We start from the raw sequence: 19,423 nt of genomic DNA, 5'->3' as shown, positions 1-19,423 counted from the left end.
GGAAACCATGACAGATTAATAGTGTGTTGCAGTGCTTACACGTAAGCACACCTATAAGCAGTTTGGAGTGTCAAGTTCACTAGAACACCTGAGGAGAGCGTGTACATGAAAGCCCCCATTCAGGTTCGACACAAAGCTGTTGTGCTGCCACATGACAGCACAAACTTTAGAAATCACTGTCTTGTTTGTGCATGTCCTAAATATACATAGTGTAGCTATTGTGGCCTCAAATACAATGAATCAATACTACATTTTATTACAGTCTACATCCATATTCATTTGAGTTCACAAGTTATTCCTCTTATGTACCCTAGTAAGAATCTATGACAAGTCGGTCCTTGCTTGTCTGCAAGTCTCCGTGTCCCTTATTTTCAGCATTCACACAGGTATGGGGTAATGAGTTGTGAAACTGTCGTTACAAGCCACAAAGAAAGCATCATAAAAGCCCTGCGTTGATGGAAGGTCTGACTAAGAGGCCAGGTGAAGGGAAGGGGGCGCAGAAATTTAAGTTTCTAACGACCCCGATGTCTTTTCAAAGCTTAGGTTACTTGTTTCCCTCGCGTTATCTGGCAACCCTGACCAAACTGCGACAGCGCCAATGGCAGCAAAACATAACTGTGAAGAGGATGACAGCAATAAGGTGAGATGAGCACCGTTTGAAGTGAACGATGGCAGCGATATACGTGCACATAATGTAGAGAATCATGTTGTGTTGCTGGGGTTTCACCCCCGTCTGAAATATTAAATGGTCGTCAACTTTGTTAAGTTACTATAGTATTCCGGCAAAAATGTTAGCACACGCACAGCAGCTAAAGCTAACTAGTGTTAGCTTCCGTTTAAGTTAGCCTGTGGAGCCACTGAGTTGGCTATTATCACCGTAGGTTAGCTAACTGCCTAGCTTTGCTAACGTTACCGTTAACTCGCGTTAAATAGAGACCGGGTTTGCCTGACAAGACTGGTAGGAAGCGTTAGCTTGCAGGAACAGCCAGTCGTGCTCTAGCCATTGACCAACAAGATTAACCGAGGTAGGCCAGTCAGTTTATGTAGCTAAAATGTTGACTCTCCAACTGGCAAAGTAACGGTACATAGGTTGATAGCGTGTGCTAACCGCATCCCCGGGCCTAAGGGTGTCAAACCAGTTATCTCTCATCAAATCCAATCACAAAGGTGACGTCGTGTGCAGTAGTAATATCATAACGGAATTCGAAAAAGTGCATTATCAGTATGAAATCTCTTTAACTGTCATATGCTTTAACCTTCCTCCATTTCATCCCTAATGTTATAAAAAACGCTTCAGATTTTTGTATTGACGTGTCAACTATTTAGCTGAGAAATGCAATAACATAGTCCACCTAAGTTAATTCAGCAGTTATGGTCATTGCAGTGTTTTAATTTATGTGCACGTTCGTGTGGTTTGCTGTTAAGTAAAGACAAAACTGGCTTACCGGTCATATCAGAACACAGTACAATCCTCACTTTTCTCTTTGCCTATTGTTAGTATAACTGTTACCGCTACTAAAAGGAAACTGTCTTCAGTTTATGCTTTGAAATAAGTGTAGTTTCCAACGCTAAAAATCCCTCTTTAGGGGATAAACCAAGCACTCAAAATGTGTACTTTAGGTTTTTGTTCAGCTTCATAAACCATTGAGATTATACCATATGACAGGGAAAGAAATCTTTTTATCAATGAGACATCTATCTGTATTGGTGAAGTGTTAGCTTGACACACTGGAACAGGTCGTGGAACATTTTGGTGATGGTGTTGTCTATGTTGTTGGGGTGGTGATGGAGCAGTGGTTATGACACATGCCTTTGGAGTGAGAGACCCTGGTTTGAATCCACTGAGAAACCAATGTGTACCTGAACAAGACACTTGAGACCCAGTTGCTCCAGAGGCGTGCGACCTCTGACATATGTAGCAATTGTGACACATATAGCAATTGGAAGTCGCTTTGGATAAAAGCGTCAGCTAAATGAATAAATGTAATGTGTTCCCGTCTTTTGATATCTAAGATGGCTTGTGAACAAGTCCTCCAAAAATGTAGTGAAATGATAATCAGCCAGCGTTCAGTCTTATTATATCAGTAGACATGCCACCAGGTCTAAAATGAGATGGGAGCATAGTGTCATCATCTGATCAGTGTAAACAAGAAAAGGAGATCATATTGTTTTTGTTTGTTGGCGGGTTACTCCCATGGTTACGTTGAAGCATAATGATGACCAAAAATGTACCCTCTTAGTTTTGTTTGTGTATGTTTGTGTTTGTCATTCTTTCTAGGCCCAGACAATCTCCACTTGCCCTTATGGCAGACCACACTGATTATGTGTTGCAGTTGCCCCTGTTCCCAAGAGTAGTTTCATAGTGATGGGTCTTGGGTCATGGGTAAAGGTGGTGGCCAAGCATGCTGAAAGTATATGTCAGAACTGTCTTTATGCAGAGTACTGCGAACTGTTTGTGCTGATTCGGTGTACAGACTTTGTGTTCAGACTGCAGAAGGAAGAGGTAGATCATTAATCTTTCACCTTAGTAATAATGACTTTCTTCTGTGTAATTATACAGAATATTAGCGTCGTAGATATCACAGTAACAATTACATGCTTTTCTCTAATTGGTCTGTCTCATAAACAAACTGCTGGGTCATTTTTGTATTTTTAGATTTGTATATTGTTTTAATTTCAAGATATCTAACTAGACAAGTGGTTCATGCAACCAACGCTGACCATAGTGCATTTTATCCTTGCTTCATACTATGTAGGGTCAGCAACGCAAAAAGATGGCTTCAGAGACTTGCTTCACTTGTTGCTATGAAACAGAACTACACGAGCCTGTGCATGTGCAGAGATAGTCTGGAGGCCTCACTGAGTCTAAGCCTGTGAATCTGGAGGTGGCAGGGAAAGGATTGGAAGAGAGAAGAGAGAAGGAATGCTCCCTGAAACATGTACTGATGTGGTCATAAAATGTCTTACATGGCAGCGGGTTGTGTGAGTTTACTGCTGAGTGCCACAGCAGTGCCTCAACATCCCACTTTGCTCCGTTCATTGTTTTAAATGTTCAAACCTAGTACTGCCATTAAAAGGCAAGTATGCATTTGTAGCAATAGATTGACCCTCAAAATATCTATCACCCTTCAAGGTCTTCTATAAATATCAATCTTGTGTATGACCCGACAAGGTTGTCGCCAGTGACATTGCTATTTCATTACATGAACTAATGTTGAAAGAGGAAATCTCAGATCATTTGTTTTATGCACGCATACCAAGTATCCAGATTGATCTGTCTTTTTCAATGGTCAGCGCTGATCGAGGTCTAAGTATTGTTATTTTTATTGCAAAATATGCTGCCTCAAGAGTTTTAGTGTAGAGTTGTAGTGTAGCTATAAGTGTTGTGCATTCACTGCCTGCCTGAAGAGAGATGATGAGCCGTGTTTGTGTTAGTCGTGACTGGTAAAAAGGAGTTAGCTGATGACAAGGCTGTGTTGCTAAGCAACCCACATCATGGGCTGCGCCTCTTGAAGCTCGAAGCCGGCTGTTTTCTGCTCTCTGCTATAGTGTAGTCCAGTGTTTCTGTTCATTAATGCACTTGTTGTTAAGATTATTTGATTACCAATTTCCATATGTAAAAAATAAATTACACTACACAGCTGTTGGTAGTGGTACATGTTTATCCTTGCAGGCTCCCTGAAGTCCTGCTCTGCTTTACCATAAAACAGCTTTGTTCCCTTAGGAATTACGTTCAGTTCAGATTGTCTGTCAGAGGGCCGGAGGTGCAGGGATTCACTGTTCAGCCCACACTTTGTCTCAGGTTATGTTCACGCACTCACCTGATGTGTGTCTGGCTCGATCATTGCTTGCGAGACCAGCAGTGCTCACAGAGGCGAGGATTGTTCTGCAGTACATGAACACGTTTAGTGCAGGAAGACTGGGGTTTTAATTTTAAAAGCAGTCAGCCGGAGAGACAGGGAAGTTGGGTCGTTGTTTGCTGTGATTTGTTCCATATTGCACCTACAAGCAGGATGAGATCATTGACACAGTTTCTTTTTTTCCTGTATGCACCTATTTGTTTGTTGTGAAAAAGTGCCAAAGTGAATTTATGTAATATTCACATGCTGATACTGTCACCATCTAGCATTAGTAAAATATTCACAATTCAGTTCAGGTTTGTTGGTATGCAGTGAGAAATTTTCCAATAACAATTAGGACAGATAAGTTCACAAATGCATCAGTGCTGTAATGCTTTGCTAGAGTTTATTGAAGAATGTCCTGTTAGTTACAGCTAAGTAAATTATTGGTGGTACATTTGTAAGAATAAATAGTTTTGTAGGTATGACATTTAATATTTCAATTAGAAAAAGGTTGACAGTCAGACAAAAAATGTAGCCTGCAGTCTTGGCTGTCATTGCAGACTATTTAACCACCCAGTTTAACTAGAAATGTAACCGAAACAAAAGACTAGATCTGATTTTAGTTTTGGTGGTTTGTGGTTCACAAATGCCAAAACACAGTTGGACAGAGAGAATGTATATATGTCCATATTCAGATCAGTTCTTTCCCTACAGTGCTATGTTTTTTTGGTGACTAGTTTATCTGGGCAGGTGACTAATATGTTCCATTAGTCTGATTCATTTTGTCACTTGCCCCAGATAGCAGTGTTTCCCACAGGTTGAGAATTTACCACAGGTGGGATGGAGAGTGGGGTGGTGATGGAGATGAAGACTCTGTCTACATTAAATCCTCTAAATGTTAAAATGCAGTTTTCCTTCAAATTCACAGTATAGTTCTTATTTACATATTTTTTTGTTTCTTTCCACTGAACAAGTTTAAAATAATCATGGTGAATAATTGCACATTAACCAGCAGTCATTACCAAGAAGTGATTAAAAAAAACAAACTTGTTTTATAATTGTGTCATCATCTGACAAAATCAACCTAAATCCAGGTTAATGACCGCAGCTCTGCTTTTAAAATGATCAACCAAAGAGAAAATTAGAGGTAACCCAAGGATGTCTTCTTAACTTTACTGGCACTGTGGCACAGAGTCCCCAACCCTCAGTGCGCTTGTGTCATTGCTATGCAGAAGCTCTGTTTAACATTTACACACTCAAACACCAAGCTGGTGTTTTGAAGATTTACAAACAACAGGCCATTTTGGAAAAGCTCAGTTTTGGGGTTAGTTAGGACAGAGAGCTAAAACTGAGAGGAGAAAGATGTGTTTACAAATAAAACTGGTTTACCATCTTATTTACTCAAAGCTGCAGTTAAGATCACAAAGAATTCACAACAGTTGCACTGGAAATGTTTCATTCTAGTAGACTCTTCTATCTTGCTACGCTTTCAATTGCTTCTCCAGTCAGACTTTTGATTGTATAAAATAGGGAAATACAAACAAATTAAAGTCTATGCATAGGAACAGAGGTAAATTATTTGTTTCAAAATGATTAAAATTTTATTTTTTATTGAAACATCCCATTGTGTTTTTTCTATCTTTCAGGATTTAATAGTTTGATTTTGCCTGCCCACAGAGGGGAGACCGTGTTACTTGGGCTCTAAACAAAGAGCCTGTAGCGCTTTAGTCCGGCATTGAGTATGATTCCCTGGTTGCGGTGGAGGTGAAGAGGCATGGGGTGGAAATCTGAGGTGTCAAGACGAACGTGATGACAGTATGGTCGATGGTGGAGAAGCTCAAAATGGAAAAACGCCCATGGAGGGAGGAGAACATTGACTCAAGCGAGGCCCAGCATGCCACTGACGATTCAGAGGATGGAAGCAGCTCAGAAAGTGAATCAGAAGAGCAGCAGTGCCACAGGGTTCAGGTGAGCAGCAGTAGGTGTAAAAAGAGGGAACCCTTGGCTGTCACAAAACCCCACCGACAGCTCTGTCGCTCTCCATGCCTTGACCGGCCCAGTTTTTCCCAGAGTAGCACTGTGCAAGATGTTCGTGAGGATGAGACCAGCGTGGGACCAGGGATAAAACATTCCAGTGACCGGGAGTACCAGACGAAGATGGAATTTGCTTTGAAGTTGGGCTATTCGGGAGAGCAGGTGGAGACGGTGCTTAACAAGTTGGGGGCTGCTGCACTTATTAACGACGTTCTTGCTGAGTTGGTAAGGCTTGGAAACAAAGTGGAGCCTGAAATTCAACCTGGCAGCAGTACGGCCACATCAATATCGCGGTCCCCCTGTGTTAAAGAGACTGTTAGTCCAGAGGTGTCAGTGGAAGATGACCCTGTGGATACCCATGATAACCTCAGGCCCATCGTCATTGATGGCTCAAATGTGGCAATGAGGTAAGAAACTAACAAACATACACTCTTTTAATTGGTCTGTGCTTTATACAGAACACACTTACATTCTGAAACATTTGTCCTTCAATGGACGTCCCTTTGGTGAGGTTGAAGTACACCACACTGTTTTCTTTTCTAGCCATGGAAACAAAGAGGTATTCTCTTGCCGTGGTATCCAACTTGCTGTTGAATGGTTCTTGGAGAAAGGACACAAAGACATCACTGTGTTTGTCCCAGCCTGGAGAAAGGAACAGTCGAGGCCTGACGCCCTCATCACAGGTAATAAAGCAATTTTTTTTAGGTAGTTGCTGTTTAAAGTTTTGTGTATGTTACTAAAGCATGGAGTTGTGGTGTTGTCATGGTTATCATTGTGATATTGATTTTGGTTGTTTTTGATGGAATTATGATGAGCCATTTATGAAATGTTAACCAGCATTAAAATTTGCATGAAACATCTCTTTCAGATCAAGAAATATTACGCAAGCTGGAAAAAGAAAAGATCCTGGTTTTCACCCCATCTCGGCGAGTTCAGGGCAGGAGAGTGGTGTGCTATGATGATCGCTTCATAGTGAAGCTGGCTTATGATTCTGATGGAATTATTGTGTCAAATGACAACTACAGGGACTTGCAAAATGAGAAGCCAGAGTGGAAGAAGTTCATAGAGGAACGTCTCCTAATGTACTCATTTGTCAATGACAAGTAAGAAACCCGGATGCATTCTTATGGCAGCCAAACTATGTAAAAATGCACTATATGACTGTTTCACCCTGTGAGTATAGTCATAGATTTTGAGGATATGATCTTTGTTAAAACGAAAGAAGATACTACTACAGTACAAACAATGTTTATATTAGAGTTGGTTAGTAGTATAAATGGTTATTTATTCAAAACATTTTAAGACTATCTGTGACAAGGGCCCCATGAAATCCGTTTACATATTTGACAGATTATGTTTTATTTTTTCTGAATTCTTTGTTTTACAATTTAAGTACATTATGTCATCAGAGTGTCTGAATCATCTATCCATCCTCAATCGCTTATCCTGCGTACAGGGTCGCGGGGGGCTGGAGCCAATCCCAGCTTACATTGGGCGAAGGGCAGGGTACAACTTGGACAGGTCACCAGTCCATCACACGCCACACATAGACAAACAACCACTCACGCTCACACCTATGGACAATTTCGGAGACACCAATTAACAAATTAAATGTCTTTGGACAGTGGGAGGAAGCCAGAGCACCCGGAGAGAACCCACACGGACACGGGGAGAACATGCAAACTCCACACAGAAAGGCCGGGGCAACCGGGGTTTGAACCCATGACCTTCATGACAGTGCTAACCACGAAACTGCACAATGAATACATTGTTGCAGTACATTTAGGTACTATTGTGAATTGTCCTCAATGGCCTCTGTATTCTGCTGAACGCACCAGGCTAATAAGTGGATCTGACAGAGGCTGCTGAGCCCTGCCCTTGCTGAAATACAGAGAGTAGAGGAGAGAAGCTGTGCACGTAAATGACCAAAAGGACCATAGCAGCATTTATAATGTTAGGAAATCCCCTAATTTTTATAAATAGCATCCAAATCTTTTCCAGATTCCACAATATTCTGTGTTTTACAGTTGATTAAATTTTTATTGTCAAATTCTGTGATTCCGTCTGTGTTTTCCGCATTGCGGAAATCATAGGGCCCTTTGTCACATAACCTATTTAGTCATTCTATTATGACCTTTGCTAATTAGAAAGTCTGGGAGATCACTCTTTATGCTGGAAATAATAAAGCTGACATTTAATAATGAAACATTTTGAATGACTTTTGTGAATAGGTTTATGCCGCCTGATGATCCATTGGGAAGACATGGTCCAAGCTTAGAAAATTTCCTCCGCAAGCGTCCTGTTGTTCCAGAGCACAAGAAACAACCATGCCCCTATGGTAAGGTCCTTAAATGTCGTTTCAAAGCAATGTCTGAATAATGTTGCGTTTTTGTCAGCATAATTTAAGTGTTTAATTATCTTGACTTGATTTACTCTTTCTTTAAACAAGGGAAAAAGTGCACATATGGACACAAATGCAAGTACTATCATCCAGAGCGCGTCAACCAGCCTCAGCGGTCGGTGGCTGATGAACTACGGGCCTTTGCCAAATTGTCTGCAGTGAAGACGATGAGCGAGGGGGCTTTAGTTAAATGTGGTACTGGTCCAGCAACTGTCAAGGGGGACAGCAACTCGGAGGCCAAACGTGTGGGACCCAAACGTCAGTCTGACCCCAGTATTCGCTCTGTGGCCTGTGAACCTCCAGAGGCACTGTCCGTTATGAGGAAGTCTGAGACAAATTCAGTGCCTTCCCTTGTGTCCGCTCTCAGTGTGCCCACCATGCAGCCTCCCAAGAGCCACGCAGCTGGGGCCTTGAACACACGATCAGCCAGCAGCCCAGTTCCAGGTTCTATGCAGTTCGCACACAGTTCTCTGGAGCACATGTCTAGTGTACAGTACCCTCCTATCTTAGTTACTAATAGTCATGGCGCCTCTGTTACATACAGTGAACAGTTCCCAAAGTATGACTCAGTTAGCGACCATGGCTATTATTCACTGCACAGTGATTTTTCAAATATGAGCATGAGCAGCATGCATAATGTCGACAGTTTCTGTAGCATGGAGCACGAGCATGGTGTGTATCAGAGAAATCCCAGCCACTGCCCTGAGTCCTGCCTCAGCCATTCAAACAGTGACTCGTTCTCCTCTTATGGGGACCTCTACCCAAGCTCTGTGGACAGTAGCTTAGAGGAGAGCATGAAGGGGCAGCAGCAGTCTCCCGCACAGGGTAGGATGCAGACTTTCTCCCATGGGTTTCGTCATGAAGCACTGACCAGGGTACAGAGTTATGGACCAGAGGAACCCAAGCAGGGCCCCCGAAAGCAGTCTGGAGCTCATCTAGCGCCACATATCCAGCATGTTGCAGTGGGAGCAAGGTCCAGCTGTCCTGGAGACTATCCCCTAACTCAGAATGTCCTCCCACCTTTATCCTCACAGCCCACACGGTCTCTTGGTATGACTCGTATGGACAGCATATCGGATTCAAGGCTATATGATAGCAACCCAATGAGACAGAGGCGACCTCCACTGTGCCGTGAGCAGCATGCAAGCTGGGACCCTTTGCCTTGTGGTAATGAGTCCTATGGGTATCATTCATATCCATTGAGTAACAGCCTGATGCCATGTTGTGAGCGGGTGATGGTGCGCAGCATGCCAGACAAAATGGAGCAAATCTGGAACTCTCCATGGGAGATGCCATCTGCAGCTGAACACCAAGAGCGGTATGTCATCCCAGACCACCAGTATCAAACATATCGGAACCTTTGTAACATCTTCCCTGCTTATGTAGTCCACTCAGTAATGGAGAAGAACCCTCATTTGACAGATCCACAACAACTTGCGGCTGTCATTGTTACAAAACTGAGGTCATGCCATTGAGCAGTTAATCTTGTTAAACATTCAAAAGTGGTATGATAAGGGAAATACAGATTTTGATTGCAAAGATAGGCACTTGTTAAATGTTGCTAAAGCTGCAACATCTGCCCTCAGGAGTTTTTAAAAAAAGGTGGGGAATCTGGCAATCAGATTTTTCTTCACTAAAATGACAGAATCAGCATAGAGTAAGTTTGTCTAATAAGTTTGTCTCAAATTGTAAGCTGTTTCGAATATGAAAGCTACGTTTTTATATGGAGTGTGGTGCAGTTTATATGAGGTAACACCTTATTAGAAATCTGGTTCATAACACATTCATACTACCTGAGCAGGAGCTGCATAGCAGCTTTGTACCATATCCATGATTAACTGAACATTTGTTCATCATTAATTCTAGAAATATATATTGAATAGTCAGCTAACATTTGGCAGGACTGTTCAATGTCCCTTAGATCAATTCTGAATGTGTTCCTGTTGATTTAATTGGTTACATGATATAAAAAATGATGTATGGCTGCCCAAAGTGTCAAAACTAAACAAATACGTAATAACAATCTCAGGAATAAATTGTGTAAAATATATAAATGAAACAATAATCTGTGAAACAATTTTTCAAGTATTTTTAGCTACTCAACTCACTTATGAAATGCAGTTTCATCATTCTTTATTTTTATAGTTTTATAGAAGTTTTTATTTTATTCCATACTGGTGTTTTTCCCAATGACACCACATTTCCTGCTACTAGTAACATAATGTCACTTGTCATGACAGTGGTTTTAGTTTATTTGTTTAGCACGTTTGGTACAAGTCCAGAACAATGCAAGGAGGGAACGAAGCCAGACTAGGCTTGTACAGAGTTCCACTCCTTTTCCCATATTAAGTCACGAGATATGCAGACTAAGCATCAAAGTAGAAGAAAAAAGAACAACAACAAAAAACAGAACACACAAGGAAAAAAAAAATGAAAATAAAAATAAACAACAAGCGATAGAAAGCAATTCAATACAAACCAACAATACTTAGAAAAAAAAACTACATAAAGGCATCAAGCTAGCAGTAGTAAACTCTTCAAATGCTTTTTAAAAGCTGAATAAGAGGACATTGATCGCAACGATGGACTTAAGTCACTCCAGAGCTTAGGACCTCTAAAAGAAATATTAAATTGATGTCTTGTAGTTCGTGTGATTGGTAAGACTAAGTTATTATTACTATGTCTAGTGTGAAATGAATGAACATGTGAGATAGGAATAAACAAATTCTGGAAAGAGTCTGGTAGATCTTGTTTCCTATATATAAACTTATGCATAAGTAAACATATTTGATAAATATTTACCTTATCAATAGGGAGAACTTTAAATTTATTATAAAGAGGGGCCGAAGGAGCGTATCTATTTGAATGTGAAATAAATCTGAGATATTTTTTCTGTATAACTAATAATTTCTTAAGGTGGGTAGGATAAGTAGCTGCCCAAACAATGTTGCAATAATTAATAAATGGAAACAAAAAACTATAATATAAGGTTAAAAATGCTGATGAATGAACCAAAGGACAAACCCTCCTCAATATGCCCAACATTTTAGCTGACCTCTTAGATACAAAATTGATATGGTTAGACCAATTAAGACCACTATCTATAATGACTCCTAAAAATCTGGTATGCTGAACCAATTCGATTTGAGTATTATTTATGAAGATCTTAGATAATTCAATTGGGTAATGTTTGTGAGTATTACAAAAAATCATAAAGTTACATTTTTTTATATTAAGAGTAAGTTTGTTCCATTGAAACCATTCCATAATATATGATAGTTCCTCGTTAACCATTTTTATTAGAATATTGAAGTCATGGTGCGAAGCTACAAGATTTGTATCATCAGCGAATAGAACTGGGAGGAGTTTAGTACAAGTCATAGGCATATCATTAATATAAATTAAAAATAAAAGAGGCCCCAAAATTGATCCTTGAGGGACCCCAATCTTAATTTGTGACTTCATTGATTCATAGCCTTCCAGGTAAACATATTGCTCTCTATTAGCTAAGTAGCTTCTAAACCATCTCAAGGCAACATCCTTCACTCCGTATCTACTAAGTTTAGCAATCAAGATATTGTGACTGACCGTATCAAATGCTTTACTCAAGTCCAGAAAGACTCCAAGAGCATATTTTTATTGTCAAGAGCTGAAGAAATATAGTTTACGAGTTGAATAAGGGCATGCTCAGTAGAGTGTCGCTTCCGAAAACCATATTGATGTTTGTATAAAATATTATTAGCATCCAGGTGATTAAATAATCTCAAATAGACAAGTCTTTCTAAAATTTTCGATATACACGGGAGAATTGATATTGGCCTGTAATTACTAAAATCCTTGGAGTCACCGGTCTTGAAAATTGGTATAACCCTAGCAATCTTCAAATTTTGAGGGACAATTCCAGTTCTCAGAGACAGTGAGAGAATGAATAATTAGGTAAGGGGAATAAAGAAAATACATCATCAGTCAGCCAAGTCTCAGAAAAAGCCAATACTGAATAGGAAAAACTTAAGGTAGACAGTAAAATTCTTAATTCGTCATGATTTTTAGACATACTACGAATATTCAAATGGAAAGTAGAGAAAAAATTATTAGAAGATTTTATAGTTTGATACAGTGAGTTTACTTGTCCTTCAGAGTAATAGTTACAAGACAGTTTTAATAATTTTAAATTAGATTGATTTACATCAGGATTAAGGAAACTATCGTAAATGCCACAACTGTCTATATTCTGCTCAAACGGATTAAAAATAAGAGAGTTCTCTTCAGAGATGGGCAAGTCGATAGAAGCCATAAAAATTTAACTGGCAAAAAAGTCGACACAGACTCACGTGAAAAAAACTGACTGCCTCCAAGTTGAAGTTGTCACCGCTCTCAGACCTTACAGCCAGTCACATGCCCCACCCTCTCCGAAGCAAGCAAGCTTAATAACTGCCACCAGATTTAGCCAGTTAGCACCTGTTAGCTACAGCAACAGGCATACTGGGCCCTCATGTGAGGAGGGCCCACAAAGATACTAAAATGAATAGCCGTGGATGCGGGGAGGCGCACCATAAATAATTCCTATGCACTGGGGCTGGGCGACTAATCAAATTGTATATTCAATAACGATTTTGGCTTGCAACGATCATGAAACAAGATAATCGAGACTGTGCCGCATTCTGTTGCTCTCAATTTGTCTTGTGTTACAAATCCAGTGCACCCCTTTCCTTTACAGCGGTGCACTCTCACACCTTCGTAAAAGCCCAAACTCGCTGTTAGAAAGTCCGTGGCCAGTTCAGTCCATTACCTCAACAAGTCGGAATACTGCCATTATCACAATGTGAATTTAAAAAATATTTTTATTTAATTATTTTACAAATTGTTGGTTCATGTAATTAATTTATATATTTTACATATTTTATTCATTTTTAGTTTCATAATTCCTTTTTTATCTAATTAATATTGATTACTTTGGGGTTCCATAATTGTGATGGCCCGCTGGATAACCATCATCATTGAAACCCAACTTTAACAAGAATCCTAACTAATGTAGCTAGCTTGTGTAATACCTTTTGTGAGTCGATGGGAACTAAGTGGATCAATAAACAGGTTAGCTACATAGCAACACAGTCAAGATAGGAAGTTATAACTCAGCAACCTCTCCCACATTTGCCTTATTAAATCTGACAGAAGAGTACACACATTTGTACACCATGTAGCTTTTTATGAAGATCTTGTTCAGGCCCTGTGAATGTGTTATGAAAGGCATTTAAAGTGTTTCTGGTGCAGTGAAACTATAAATAACCTTGCGTATGTCTGCCTCTGCTGTATATAATTCTTGTGACTTGTTTTTGCATTTATTTTGAAGATAAGAAAGAGGGAGGTAGGTACATACCTCACAGCATGAACTATGACATTTAATGGCCTTATATCTGAGTGACCTCACGCTTAAGTCATTGTCTGATTGGTTTCAATGAAAGTCTTAGTCATTGAAGCCTCCTATTTTCAAATGTAAAGCACTATCTCAGTATCTAGAGAGATATATTTTCTCAGCCTCACTTAACAAAGCTACTATTTTGGTAGAATTTGACAGTGCACAAAGCAAGCCAAAAAAGAGATTTGACTTGTATACCTGTGCACATATCTATGTACATATTATCACATAAAAAGCCATTATGTCAAAGTCATTTATAAGCTGCTAAATAATGCCAAAAAAAGATAGAATTTATATACTGTCAGAATTCTACATAACTTTACATTTTGGTTCACAGAATCGATTGGATTATAGTATAAACTAACATTGTGTTTGGATAATTTCCTATGGTGTACTGTATAGTTACCTTTCTGATTTTATTGGATGCTACGTCCAGGATTTTCCTATTTATATATTTGTCAAATTTTGTTGTACTGATTCTTTTCAATGTGAAAATATTCAAAGTATCTTTGTTTCAAACAGTAGCTCTAATGGACTCTTTCAAGTTGTCAGTGGAGCAGTTTGTTTTCAGGAGCAGGTTCATTTTGTTGGACTACTTTAACATAACTTTAGTCTGATTCCAAGTTTTCGTCAGTGACCTGAGTCCTGATGCATGAATGAGAAATGAGAAACCTAGTTTCTTTTATCAGTTTAAGGCATTAAAAGAAACTTGGTTTATACAGGTACCATCACTCTAGCAGTAATCCAACAGGATTAAATGTATGGCCATGCATCATTGCATCTGGAATAATTACATCCAAAGTCCAGTCTATGCTGAACAAACCTAGTGATTTCCCTATTGTTAATATAAACAGTAAGTCAGTAGTTTAATTTAAACACATGCACCCAGTAAAACTATCCGATGATAGAGCCCATCCTCTTGCTTTACTGTCAGTCCAAATGCTCCAGTCAAAAAAATGTTATCATGGCACTGTCCTATTAACACGTTTCTTGGATACCATATCGGATACTCTTAAAATATGACTTAACTTGGTTCAAAATGTGGAGGGGGGAGGGGAGAAATCTGCTTTCTGACAAAATACGTGTAAACTGTGGTTTTACAGAAATCAGACTATTGCAGTGCATCTAAACAAGTTTCATGCCTTAACTTGATTTTTGACAGTCACCTGGTTTCTTATGTACATGTAAACGGAGGAAAGCTTTGAGAATTAATTTCAGTGGGCTGTGATGTGACTTAAGGAAAAGTTGTAGAAATGTTAAGTGTTTGCACAAGGAATTCTGCAACAGACTATTTACCCTATGTTGCATTTGTCAGATAAAATGCTAAGAATACAGCTGTAACAGTTAGGTCTGGGAGTGAGTTAAATATTGGACTCATTTTGTGTTATCTTATAGGATGAGGTTTCAATAATTGTGTAGTTAAAAAAAAAAAAAAAGTGAATGCTAGAAAGCATGTTGAAATTTGCTGTATGGCTTGGGGGCTGAATTGCATATACATGCAGCCAGTCTCCTAGGATCATGGAAGGGTTTGGCTGTGCCTTGCAGCACATTGCTCTCAGGATGCTTTCAATTTTCTAATTTCTCTTGCCCTGCCAAAAACCAGTGGTTACTGGCAAGAGTACTTTGATCTAGCAGTGATATATTTTGTGAAAATCCTACATGTAACATGTAGTAACTTTTAAGGTTAGTTATGTACAGTTATAATGTAGAGATGGAATTGCAAAACTTTGTACTGTTTGTGTATATCCTTGTTATGCACCTGGGTTAATAGGGTGGCTTTACGTGATTCAGCTTTAGTCAGATGAAGCGATGTTTGTGTCCATTAAGGTGTGAAGTTCCAATGCAGCCAAAGACACAAATGGGCTTTAAAATCTGCTTAAAGACCATTTGTTTGTCCATATTTTTATAATATGCTGATTGTCTGACAGTTTTTGAGCCAGTGATCTTGATTCGACCTTTACATTACATTTGGGGCCTAAGGATGCTAATGTTGGATGCTAATCATGACAATTGGTATGGCCCCCAGGTCCATCAGATCTCTTATTTACTTATGGGGCACATTAGCATCAGTTTTGCTAAGCACATTCATGCTCCTGTGAGGATTAACTCCCTTGATTGTAAGGATCCATTGCCTTTTCTCTCCCCCCACACCCTCAGGACACAGTGCTATATTCAGCCTACAATTGCAGTGAGGTTGTAACATGTAAAGCCAACCCTAATAGCAAGATCATGCTTTGAGCGCATTTAAAGGGAAATGCCACTTAATTTCAGGATTCATGTATGTCACCCCTTTGGCTTACTATTACTGTAGATTGCATGACAGGGCATTACAAATTTGCAGTATTTTATCACATGCCTCTGAAGGAGATGAGTCCACCTAATGTTAAATATCAGATTTGTGTTAAGATTCATTGTGAGTCAAATGACAAAAATTGATTAGGGCACAGATTATTGTTATGGTGTTTTATTAATAAATAATGAAAAACACAGGGAAGTGATGTTGAGCTCAAACACAAAGTCCAGAAAGTTTGACTGCCACTTGTAGGAAATCAGAGCGTCATCAGACTATGTTTTGATGACATCACAGACCCGAATATTTGTCCTTTTAATTTAGGAAAGTGGTCATGATTACAAAGAAAAATGGCGTGAATTTTTAAACTGAGTGGTATTACTCTTTAACAGGGCTAACTATGTGAGCCTGACTTTCTCATTGGTGGTGCTTAAAAATATATATATATATTTCTTTATAATGTTTAGGTACAACAGTGGTATATGAACAGACATAAAGAAAAAAAACAAACATTTGAATGTGTTTTGCCCAAATGAATTTTTGGGCTTTGCTGACTTTGTTTTTTCATGAAAAAAGACTAGGCCACTTTAGGCCAGCTGTCTGTTCATGAGAAGGTGAAACAAACTGCCTAAATGTTTCTTCATGTGAAACAATCAGATTGCAAGGCTGCTGTCAAGGTTGTTTCTGGCATTTGGCTAAAAGTTTGCGTGCAATCCTTTTTCTTTTAAATAGTTTAATTGTCATAGGTCCCAAAAAAAAGATTGAAGGTACTGTATGCTTTGATAAAAGAAACAACTCTAAAATTTCAACAATTGCTGATGGATATACCAAATCAAGAGCACAAGTGTTTTGACTTCAGTATGCTAATGTGGTTAATATGGTATCCTTTTATGTTTCTTTTTGTGATAGTGAGATCCTTCTTTAACCTGAACACTGGAATAGTCAATTGCCCTGATGAACTCGGAGTACGTTTACTTAGGTGTGTTAAGGAATTAGTAACTGTAATGTGTGCCGCAATGCAAATCTACCAAAATGAAAATGGTCAAGGTTCATTATAGTGATTTGTTTTCATTGTGGGAATTATCCTTGACATCTATGGCAGCTGAAGCAGTTAATGATAAAATAGATGTTGTAAACAGTACAGTACATTAATGTCAAATCAGTTTAAACTCAGACAGATGTTTTTATTTTGTCATTAAGAGACTGTTACTCTATGGTTTGATAAAGATGTGCACACATTTCATTTTAACTGCTGATTTTGCACACAAGCTTGTGTGCTAGTGTTTCTGGCACAATGCCACATTGCTAGCACTTCTCTGTAATTAGATAAAATGCACTGAATGTGTGTATAATTCTGAAATAGTATTGATGGTAGCTGCCCTTAAGTTTAGACTCTGCTTTCACCGATTCTGTCTGTACATTTTCCCCCACGAACCTTAGAGATATTTACAATTTAGTCCCTGTTCCTAAGACTACTTCCAGAAAGATTCTGTTTTCACTGGGCGATAGATTATTTCCAGTCCAAAAATAAAACCCTCACTATCACTACAAACGACTTTCAGTGTATCAATCCAGTATTTTACTGCTTTGCCAAAAGGTTAAACCTAGAGCCAGGATGGTTGTTCACAGTCCCCACCCTCCCTCTGAGCGCCGCAAACATCTAAGCCACAAATGTCTAGAATTGACTTTTGCTTGTTGATACAAATTGTATCTATACCTTGAATGTAACAAAATATGAAATGTATAATATGAAAATAGTTTTATTTAAATAAAGGGGGAAAATCAATGCCATAATGTGTGTGACACTATGTGTCACTGGGAGTAGCCCATTGGTATGTACTAATTCTTACTGGGTACAGTAGTTAATTTACAGGGACATTTACGTGCTACATAAAAGTGCACAGATACCCTGTGTACAGCAGTAAGCATTATGTCCTCTTTGTACATAGTCACGTGTGTGTGTGTGTGTGCGTGTGTCTCTCTCTCTCTCTCTCTCGCTCTCTCTCTCTATATATCTATATATCTATATATATATATATCTATATATATATATATATATCTATATATATATATATATATATATATATATATATATATATATATATATATATATATATATATATATATATATATATATGCTTTATGCTATTTTAATGGGAATTTCAATATTTTTGAGTATATTTTGCCTAATAAAACATGCCAAAGTTATTCTACAGTGGCTTTGTCAAACATATCTTGTAGTGATTCAACACATGGGTTGTCATGCAGTGAATTCTGTATTTCAGGGGACATAGGATATCTTTTCCACACACTGTAAACTAAGAGTAGCTGAACAGCAAACGCAAATCTGTGTCCAGCCTGATGGTTAAAAAACGGTTAAAAGCATAATACAGAAATTGCACTCTGGCATTGGCTGATCTCTGCATGCCAGATGATGTCACCACATACCCTCCATATGATTGACAGGCAGCAGGCGACAGCACCAGTAACATACTGACGCTAAATGTTTAATTTGGTGCCAGTGTTTAGTCAGATTTGTGTTTAATGTTTAATGCTCTTTCGAGATACAAATCCTTTTTAAAACAGGAATTTATTAGGAGTGTTTGACAGTTGATTTAATGACTAACCCTGTATGTTTACAAAGCAGAGATGTGTTCAATTGTGATTTATTCTGCTATTGAATTATTCACCAATTGTAATATTATTTTTTTGGAATCTGAGGCCAGTTTGCATACTGTTGTTTGAAATGAAGTCTGTAGGTTTTAGCTGGCCCTAAGGGAATTAGACTAGTGCTATTTTCAAGATGTTAGAACTGATATTGTCAATATAGTATTAACTTAAGTTCAGAATCAGTGGTTAATGGCTAAGATCAAGACCAAAGTGATTTTTCATGTGCGCACACATACATACCTGTTATGATAATTGGTTCAAACACACATTCACAAACCGTTGTGGTCAAATAATTGTGAACCCCTTGACGTATTACCGTTTCTGCTACCACTGTATAATTTAAACATGTAATTGTTGTACAAAATGCCACGACAAGAGGTACACACATTTGAACATGACTGTGGATATATACGGTGTAATACTCAGGTTAAATCACACAAACATTTTAAGTCCCATTCTTGGTTGTTTGCTAACATTGAGAAATGCTATGGTCACATTTCTAAAGTGGTATAGGTCTCCTGTTTGAGCAGACCATTGTGTCTGCAATGTAAAAAGGGAAATGTAAAGCAGTTTTTTTGTGTTGTGATGATCTGCAGTATTGTAATCCACACTGACTGGAAAGCATTGCTTTTATAGACCAAAATATACAAAAATAGACTATTTGGGTCTGTGGACTCAAACAAAATGTAAGTCTTAATGACAAAAAGTGTTTCTCTCCATAAATAAAGCAAAGTTCTGTTCAAACTGTGTTTTATCTTTTTTTCACAAGT

General features: G+C 38.7%; 1 protein-coding gene across 1 annotated transcript; it reads left to right on the top strand.

The window, feature by feature from the left end:
• The first annotated feature begins 80 nt into the window (after nt 1–80).
• zc3h12b (zinc finger CCCH-type containing 12B) lies at nt 81–17,774 on the top strand. Its single transcript, XM_038707919.1, has 6 exons — nt 81–640; nt 5,489–6,283; nt 6,420–6,559; nt 6,745–6,979; nt 8,108–8,214; nt 8,326–17,774. The coding sequence occupies exons 2-6, from the start codon at nt 5,652–5,654 to the stop codon at nt 9,750–9,752; spliced, it is 2,541 nt and encodes an 846-aa protein (XP_038563847.1). The 5' UTR covers nt 81–640; nt 5,489–5,651; the 3' UTR covers nt 9,753–17,774.
• Nucleotides 17,775–19,423: the final 1,649 nt, after the last annotated feature.

This window comes from Micropterus salmoides, unplaced genomic scaffold (genome assembly GCF_014851395.1).
Source record: "Micropterus salmoides isolate LMB-PRFRI ecotype aquatic unplaced genomic scaffold, ASM1485139v1 Ms_hic_scaffold_9, whole genome shotgun sequence".
NCBI classification, from domain to species: Eukaryota; Metazoa; Chordata; class Actinopteri; order Centrarchiformes; family Centrarchidae; genus Micropterus; species Micropterus salmoides.
The sequence above is the reverse complement of the archived record's forward strand: the minus strand, read 5'-3'. Positions and strand labels throughout refer to the sequence as shown.

Excerpts from the sequence above, each read along its gene's own strand:
- zc3h12b (XM_038707919.1), top strand. The coding sequence starts at position 5,652 with ATGACAGTATGGTCGATGGTGGAGAAGCTCAAAATGGAAAAACGCCCA. Across the intron at positions 6,284-6,419 it reads GGCTCAAATGTGGCAATGAG|CCATGGAAACAAAGAGGTAT; the intron begins GTAAGAAACTAA and ends TTTCTTTTCTAG. Across the intron at positions 6,560-6,744 it reads GCCTGACGCCCTCATCACAG|ATCAAGAAATATTACGCAAG; the intron begins GTAATAAAGCAA and ends CATCTCTTTCAG.